The sequence below is a fragment of the Equus asinus genome, chromosome 3, assembly GCF_041296235.1.
Source record: "Equus asinus isolate D_3611 breed Donkey chromosome 3, EquAss-T2T_v2, whole genome shotgun sequence".
In the NCBI taxonomy this organism is placed as follows: domain Eukaryota; kingdom Metazoa; phylum Chordata; class Mammalia; order Perissodactyla; family Equidae; genus Equus; species Equus asinus.
Window position 1 is genome coordinate 92,567,762 of NC_091792.1, and position 9,587 is coordinate 92,577,348.

The following is a 9,587-nucleotide window of genomic DNA, read 5'->3' on the forward strand; positions in this document are numbered from 1 at the left end:
TTTACCTACCCCTGTTCTAATCCTTATAACAATTCTGCAAGATAAGTCTTACTATGCCCATTTTACAGACAAAGAAGCTGAAACTTGGAGAAGTAAAGAATATTGCCCAAGGTCCCACGGCCCCAAAGTGGCAGACTGGAATTCCTACCTGGGTCCTTGACTCCAAATGCCACGCTATTCCTAGCTTTATTTTTTAACACAAATTTTTAATTGAAGTTTCTTTCCTGAGAATCATCATTTTAAAAATGTATATTAAATATTTCATTGGAAATATCTTTATCGCTTTTCTGATAGTATATGATGATTATAAACAAAATTTAAGTAATATAGAGAAAAGTCCCCTCAAAGATGCTACTCTTCCAGAGATAACAACTTTACTGAAAAATTAGATTTCCAATTACAGCTTTCCAATTTAAGAGGCTACACTTCTTAATTTAATGCATTTCTTTTTCTGGTACATGGGAACGTACATACTATTCTGGAAGTTGCCTTTTTGACTTAACAATGTGCTGTTGTCAGCTTTCTGTGTTGATATATAGACAGCTACCTTACTTTATTCTTTTTAATGTTAGCCTAACACTCTTTGGGTAGACATCTTCTCTATTGACGGACATTTAGATATCGAATCTTTCATTATTGTAATAAGTGCATATTCTTGTTTGTGCGTGTATACATACAGACATATGTATTCATATATATGTACATGTGTGTGTGTGTGTCTGTATCTTTGCTCACTTTTCTAACCATTCTGTTATGATTGTTTTTTTGAAAGAGAATTGCCAAATCAAACAGTAGGAACTTAATTACTTTTGGTAGATTTATTAGATTGCCCTCCAGAAGGACTGCCCTAATTTTTCCTCCCATCGGCAGGGGATCAAGCACCCATTCCCCTCACCTTTGTCGGCTTTAAATATTAGCACACTTCTAATTTTTGCCAGTATGATAGGATAGAAACAGTACTTCTATGTTACGTTCTTTTTGATCATTAGAAAGGTTGGCATCATCTTTTCCTATTTAATAAGTCCTGTTATCTTCTCTATTCGACTTTGCTTATACAAATCAGACTGCATCATACAAGTGCCTATAAAAATTGGGTTAAGGAAGTTCCCTTATGTTCCCAGTTTGTTGAGTGGTTTTTTTTTTCTCCATGAAAGGGTGTTGGATTGTGTCAAATGCTTTTTCTGCGCCTGTTGAGATGATCATGTGGGGCTTTTCCTTCATCCTATTAATCTGGTATATTACATTGATTGGTTTTTATATGGTCAACCACCTTGCATTCCTGGAATAAGTCTCACTTGGCCATGCTATGTAATCCTTTTAATATGATGCTTAGTTTGGTTTGATAGTGTTTTGTTGAGAATATTTGCATCGACATTCATAAGCGACATTGCTATGTAGTTTTCTAGCGGTATCTTAGTCTGACTTTAGTAACTAATTCTGGCCTCACAGAATGAGTTAAGAAGAGTTTGCTCCTCTTCTGTTTTTTGAAAGACTTTGAGAAGAATTGGTATTAATTCTTTAAGTTTGGATAGAGTTCAAAATGAAGCTATCTGGTCCTGGGCTTTTCTTTGCTGAGAGTTTTTTGATTACTGATTTAATCTCTTATTAAAAGTCTACTCAGATTTTCTGTTTCCTCTTGTCAGTTTTGGTGCTTTGTGTGTTCCTAGGAATTTATACATTTCATCTAGGTTATCTAATTTTTGGCATAAAGTTGTTCATAGTATTCTCTTGTACTGGCGTACCTCATTTTATTGTGCTTCGCAGATAGTGCATTTTTCACAAGACTCCCCTCCAGCAAAAAGATTACGACTTGCTGATGGTTAGCATTTTTTAGCAATAAAGGATTTTTTAATTAAGGTTGTGCATTGTTTTTTTAGACATAATGTTATTGCAAACTTAATAGGCTATGGTATAGTGTGAACATAATTTTTATATGCACTGGGAGACCAAAAAGTTCATGTGACTTGCTTTCTTGTGATATTTGCTTTATTGGGGTAGTCTGGGGCCAAACCTGCAGTATCTCTGAGGTATGTCTATAATCCTTTTGATTTCTGTAAGGTTGGTAATAATGTCCTCACTTTCATTCCTGATTTTAATACTTTATCTTCTCTCTTTTTTTCTTGGTCAGTCTAGCTAAAGGTTTGTCAATTTTGTTGATCTTTTCCAAGAGCCAACTTTTGATTTCATTGATTCTCTCTATTGTTATCTATTCTCTATTTCGTTTATCGCTGCTTTATTATTTCCTTTATTTCTGTTTGGTGTAGGTTTAGTTTGTTGTTTTTCTCCTAGTTTCTTAAGGTGGAAAGTTAGGTTATTTATTTGAGATCTTTTTTTTTCAACGTAGGTGTTTATAGCTATAGATTTCCCTCTGAACACTGCTTTTCCTGAATCCCATAAATTTTAGTATGTTGTGTTTTTTCATTCATCTCAAAGTATTTTCTAATTTCCTCTAATTTCTTCTTTGTCCCATTGGTTAATTTCCACATATTTGTGAATTTTCCAGTTTTCCTTCTGTTATTGATTTCTAACTTCATTCCATTGTGGTTGGAGAACGTACTTAGTATGATTTCAGTCTCTTTAAATTTAATGAGGCTTGTTTTGTGGTCAAACGTATGGTCTGTCCTGGACAATGTTCCTTGTGCCCTCGAGAGGAATACATATTCTGCTGCTGTTGGGTGCAGTGTTCCATGGATGCTCTCAGGTCTGGCTGATTCATACTGTTGTTCAGGTCTTCGATTTCTTTGTTGATCTTCTGTCTAGTTCTTCAATCCGTCGTTGAAAGTGGGATTAACGTCTCCAGCTCTTATTGTTAACCTGTCTATATCTCTCTTCAATTCTGTAAATTTTTGCTTCATGTATTTTGGGGCTCTCTTGTTAGGTATATGAATAATTTTTAATTAATGTTTTTCCTTCAAATAAGTCATCTCTTTCTTTCCAGTTAGTGATATAAACAATGCAGCATAATCTGAATGGATTCGATTATGTGTAATTGGATGTTCTGGTTAATTTTTTTGACAGCCAAGCATTATTTTTGTTGAACATCCTTTTAAAACGTCTACTCTCCTACATGTAATATACATATCAAAATTTATTTTCTCTAAAAATTTAGTTTTTGTGTGTGCCTCAGAAAGATATTAGTTTTTATTGTCTAGTACAATGAAAAAGAAGATGTTTAAGGAGGTGACAAGTAACATTTGTACAGTATAACTGGATAAAGTACTTACACATACATTTCCCATTTAACCATCATGTTACCAGTGGGGCACTGAAGCTGGCTGGTACTCCTTCAGTGAAGCCGTTGTTGGTAGCTTGAAATTGGCCTTGGTGGGAGGATTTACACCATAGAAATTGGAAAATGCTACAAAATGGGTAATTCTGTCCCTGGAGAGCCAGTTGTTAAACATTTACCAGCACACCACTGCATTATCCCTGTTTTTCAGATTAAACACGAAAACAAAAACCTGAGCTTGAAAGAGTAGAGATGTCGTCCCCAAAATTACTCGGCTACTTAAGTAAAAAAGTTAGATAATCAAACCCAGTCCTTCTACCTGAAAATCCTTTCCCCTAAGTATTCCTACGCCCCCACATGCATTCTCCTTCCCCACCCCAAGAGATTGGCCCAAAGTGTTTTTGGATAGTTTCTACAAAATCCTTTATGAACATTTACTGAATAGGATTTGCAACTCTTGTTAACATTAGACTGTCAAGGGAAAAATATTTTCACATACTGACATTTTAATGTTAATATTTTATTCTGCAAGAAATTGAATTTTTTCTGAAGCCTTTTCTTTTGGTCTTTTTAAAATTATGATATTAGGGGCCGGCCCGGTGGCACGGCGGTTAAGTTCACACATTCTGCTTCTCTGCGGCCCGGGGTTCATCAGTTCGGATCCTGGGTGCAGATATGGCACTGCTTGGCAAACGCCATGCTGTGGTAGGCATCCCACATATAAAGTAGAGGAAAATGGGCATGGATGTTAGCTCAGGGCCAGTCTTCCTCAGCAAAAAGAGGAAGATTGGTGGTAGTTAGCTCAGAGCTAATCTTCCTCGAAAAATAAATAAATAAATAAAAATAAAATGAAATCATGATATTGGACAGCCATTAAATTTGATAAAAATTCCTCTGACAGAGGCTAAGACCTTTAGGTAAGGAGATGGAGTCCACTAAGAAAAGTTCAGTCAATGCAGCACTACTTGGTTCGTGGGTTAGCGAGGCCTCAGTGTGAATGAGGAAGTGTGCTGTACTGTTTACACAGGTGTTGGTGAGGTTTCATGGGATGTGGGAATACTGAAGTCTGGCAGCAACATGCTAGAAAGTTAATTGCCTTCTGAACACTTTTCAAGGCACAAGCATTCTCCAGTTTCTAGATTCATATTCCTTGACACCCATTACCTGTCTGTGCCAGACGCTAAAGGACTATTAGTCTTTAAGCCTCCATTGCCTTTCATTTTTGCCTCCATTGGGCCAAAAGCCAGCACTGTTATTATTATACTTCCTCTCCTGTCACATCGCCAAGCTTTTCATATGTAATACTGTTACATCGGGGTCCTGGGGTGAACACGGTATTCTAATAAATGACTGACCTAGGCTGAGAATGAAGGATTATTCATATATACTTTAAGCTCTGCTCTCCTTCGCGTATTCAATTATCATGCTCACTTTTAAGTACAATACTGCACTCCTCAATTGTCCCAATTTTACTTTACTGCATATTCTTTTCTTTCCCAATTAACTATTCCGTATTTGTTCCTAAAGACTCTCATCTGGTTCTTTTCGTCTCACTTCCCTAAACTAGTCATACACATTTAGAGTCTGCCTCCCGAAAATGTTCGTCACCCAAACAATTTGGTGACGTTGGCAAATTTCATGAGTATAGTTAATTATGTATCTTTTTTTCTATGTCATTAATAAAATGTTGAAAACTTAGGAGCAACTCCTGTGCAACTCTGTCCTCAGTGCACGTAGTCTAACACCCAGATAACAAAGGCCACTTGTTAGGGGCTGCCTGCTACTCAGTAGTGCATGTGCCAGAGTGATTACACAGTGAAGATGCAACATGGACCTAAGTGACAAAGCTGAAAATTAAATGAAGACCTAATGAATATAAGCATTCCATGTGGAGATCAGACCTAGAGCCGGGCACATTCCTATATATTTTAATTCCTCTGACACTTTAGAAATTTTTCACTAAACAGTCCTAGTATATAATAAAACTTATATAATGATATCTGACTTCTTTCCCAAGACTTCTAAAGATTTAAAAGTGAGTCTGTCAGTCTTAATCTAGCTAAAGTATTTTTTTGGTCCTAGTTACTTCTGTAATTCTCACTTGCCAAATAGGGACGATAGTATCTCCTTCATAGGGTTGAGTAAAACTTCAGTGAGATAACCTGTGTGGAATGCTCAGCACGGTGTGCAGTCCATGATAAGCACTAAATAAATGGTTGTTGTTGTTGTTGTTGTTAGTGTTAATGCTAAAGCAGCTGCCATTTTTGAGCACCGACGGTGGGCTGGACGCTGCAAGGCAGTTATGTTTTGGTTCCTATAGTAATTTAACTCATTTGTTTAGCGCCAAACTAAAGCTGAAGCCTCAGGGAAATGTTTTGTTTCTGAAAACTGCTTCTGATTTCAGTTTGGGACCCACACTGGAACCTGAGGAAGTGGTAGTCAAGCTGATAAATGGGATCCTGACTGAGCAGAAAATGATTTTTGTTCCATCTTCCATACGCTTTTTAACACTGCTGGAAAGGTAAGCGACAGCTATGTTTGACAGCATTATAAATAAAGCTTTTTCTATTACGTGTGTTCAGTCAGACTTAAAACCAGACATTTGATAAAGTACAATTAAATGGAATTAAGTTAATAAAAATAATAGGCTTAAAGAATCCATCAATTTTTAAAGCCATATTTGTTAATCATTGAAGCAAGATTGATATAGTAGGTGGGTAAATGAACTGAATAATTTCCACACGTTTTAAAGTGTTTTTTTTTAAAGGAAAGAAATGTGTATATTTCTGGAAGTTTTGCCTTATAAAAGAATGAATATGAATAAGGATAATTCTTAAGCATTACTACATAAAGGAATCATAGGACAACGATATTGGAGCAGACTATTGTTAGGTTTTAGATGTTCATTTAAATATATAACAGATAACCACTGGGCTCTTATTTTGTGCAAAATCACACGGAAGCAAAGAAATTGCTAAATAATCTATCATAATTTTAGAGATCCTTGAGCCTTGTTACCTCAGATGTGGTCCACGGACCAGCAGCGTCAGCATCACCTGGGAGTTTGTTGGAAATACAGACTCTCTCGAACTCCTGAATCAGAATTTGCATTTTGATAAGATCTGCAGGCGATTTGTATGCATATGCAAATTTGAGAAGCATTTCTTTAGAACAGCAGCTCTCAACTTTGGTGCACGTTGGAATTCACCTGGGAGTTTTAAAAAGGCTAATACCTGAGACCTACTCCCCAAGATTCTGATATAATTGGTCTGCGATGTAGCCTGGTCTCTGAGAGATGCAACAACTTTCCTGGTGATTCTAATGTCCAACCAAGATTGGAAACCATTGGTTTAAAGGATGCCTCTTCATAGCTCATTGCCTCATTGCTCACCTGAGAAAGCTGCGTGGCAGTGAGGCCGGTCAGGTAATAAGGGGAAAGAGAAGAGGTGCCTTAGACGGAAAAAGAAAGCCTCTTGCTGCCTGTCCCTTGAGTCAGGCTTCTCCCAGATGGCAGGTGTCAGGATCACTTGTCAGGTCAATTTAAAAAATAGATCCCAACAACTAGAAGGACCTGCAACTAAGATGTACAATTATGTACCAGGAGGGTTTGGGGAGATAAAGCAGAAAAATAAATAAATAAATAAATAAATAAAAATAAAAAATAGATCCCTGGATCTCACCTCCAGAGATTTTAATTTAGGATGTTTAAGTTGGAACCCAGAAGTCTACATTTTAACAGGCAACAACCACAGGCAGTTGCTTCAAAGATCATACTTTGTGGGGCCAGCCTGGTGGCATAGTGATTAAGTTCGCACACTCCACTTTGGCGGCCCAGGATTTGTGGGTTCAGATCCCAGGCACAGACCTACACACTGCTTATCAAGCCATGCTGTGGCAGGATTCCACATAAAATAGAGGAGGATTGGCACAGATGTTAGCTCAGGGCCAATCTTCCTGACCAGAAAAACAAAAATCATACTTTGAGAATTATTGACCCAGAGACTGAAAAACTTTAAGAGATCAAAGGCCTAAGTGACATGTGTCAGGCTTTTTAGCCCCTTCTGCTAGAAACTATGGTTGAACATACCTTAGAGGTTTAGGTAGTGAAGCTCAAGGGTCTCCGTGGTGAATAACTGAGTTAAAACCTGTGAATACTTGTCACATCACATCAGCAAGCCTCAGTGCTTACAGCCCTTTAGAATGTGACTCTGTGAGGGAAGGAATTCTGCCTGGTTTTTATCAATATATCTCCTGCATTTTGAAGAGGTGATGGACACATAGGAGTCACCAAAATGTTTGTTGATTGAATAAATTGATCCTCTTTCCTAGACCTTTAACATAGAGACTCAAAGTTTGAGCTCTAGTGTTAGATGGAGCTGTGTTTGTGTGACTCGCATGCAACATGAACTTGGATAAGTTATTTAACTTCTTGGAAGCTCAGTTTCTTCATCTGTCAAAGGGAGACAACAATAAGACTTTATAGGGCTATGAGGAATAAATAAAATAATGCATTTAAAGTATTCAGTATACTATAAAGACTCAATAAATACTATAGGCCACTGTTATTAATATAATTACCACTATTGTTATCATTACACTAATTTTCCTCTGATTATGAATGTTTGGTGTTCAATTTCCAAACCTTATTTTAATGGCGTCAAGGCAGATATCCATGTATAGTTACACTGACTTACATATTCTGTTTAGTTTCCTTCAGACTCATTGATATGTGACGAGTTCCTCAATATTCTTAAGTATAGGGTGGGGAGAAAAAAATAGACCTACTCTGTGTCTATCACTGTTTAAGGCATTTTATATTAATACATTGATTCTTCACAAGAACACTGTGGGGTGGGTGTTAATTTTTCTGTTTACATGCGAGGCATTTTAAAGGAATTAAATATGTTCCGCATTGTGCTCAAAACGAAGAGCATCGTCTGCATTTTCATGTAGCAATTCTGCTTTCCCCAGTCTCTTAGTGGAACATTTTAATAATATTCTGGATTATGAAGTATAAAATTAGTTCCTAGTCTCACTTCCTTTCCTATCTCAGGTTTCTTTTTTCGGAAGCCTTTAGCATCTCAACTATTCAGTTCTATATATATATCTCCTCTCTTAGATCTTATGAAAAATGTAGGAGATATTTATTTCAAAATCTAAATATTTCAAGTCACTCTTACCCTGAAGCAGGTTAAACCCCCTTCCTTTTCCTTTTGAAAAGGAAATGGATTTAATTGGAAGAACATATAGTAGTGACTCCGAGTTAAAGTTCTTAATCTTGTTTAAGATGAACATGGACATGATAAATGTAAGTATTTTAAAAGAAGATATTTTACAAATGCTCTTAATATTAATTTCCTGATTATTTTCATGCATCTTTCTTTTAGGATCTTTCCTGAGCGTTTCTTGGCAATTTTAAAACGAAAGATGGACATAAAGTTTGATGCAGTGATTGGATATAAAACTAAAGGAGAATAAATTCCTGGTTTTTTGGAAACTGATTTACCAGGTTTAAGTTGATTTCATCTAATATTAATCAGAATTTTAATGTTTGGACTTCTGCTTTTCCTAACTATCTTATTTTCTTCAATATCACCTTTTGAGGCTCTGGCAGTCCTCGTTTCTTACCACTTGCTCTTTAGCTGAAAGCTAATTTCATATGATGCAAAGAGAGAAATATCTTAGGAATTGGCCTTATGGAAAATGGAGAAGAACAACACAAACAGTTTTACAGTAATTTCCAAGATTTTGTGGTTCATCTGAAGGCTTTGCAAAATTTGTACTATAAATATTTAAGACATTTTTATGTTTACTTACACTTAAATTTTATGTAATTTACATGTTTCCTTTTCTATTCTACATGAAACAGAAACTTCAAGCTCTCTAAATATAATGAAGGACTGAATCTAGTGGCATTACCATGCATTTCATGAGATGTAAGAAATGTCGCTCAAACATTTCATCCTACACATTACATGTGTTTTCTGAGACATACCTCACATTTCAATGCCAAATGTTTCAGCACAAGGAAACTAGAGATGGACATGTGCTGCAAATATAAAAGAATCATTGGGATTTGAGGCAGAGAATTGGGAAATGTACCCATAAATGGCAACAATAATAAATGGATTGAACTTAAACTTTTGGTGTTTCCATCTTTTTTTTTTCAAACAGAACATGACTTAACCTTCGAATTAAAGGAAAATGGATTATGTAATCAAAGGTCTTTATCCTTTTTTTTTTTAGTGTCTAGAAGTTTCTTGGATGTGAGTCAGACTCAGTGAGATGAGACTATAAGAGCAGACCTACAAATTGATAAAATAAGTAGTTTGGTGGATTTCAATTAAAGAAAACTATT

The 9,587-nt window shown here is 36.2% G+C and overlaps 1 protein-coding gene across 1 annotated transcript in view; it reads left to right on the forward strand.

The window, feature by feature from the left end:
* The window catches only part of HSD17B11 (hydroxysteroid 17-beta dehydrogenase 11), a 38,071-nt gene extending 28,702 nt beyond the window's left edge, over positions 1-9,369 (forward strand). The window contains exons 6-7 of the mRNA XM_014842432.2: positions 5,634-5,750; positions 8,617-9,369. Of these exons, the coding sequence (XP_014697918.1) occupies positions 5,634-5,750; positions 8,617-8,707 (208 nt within the window). The 3' untranslated portion in view covers positions 8,708-9,369. The remainder of the gene's footprint in view (positions 1-5,633; positions 5,751-8,616) is intronic.
* The last annotated feature ends 218 nt before the right edge of the window (positions 9,370-9,587 follow it).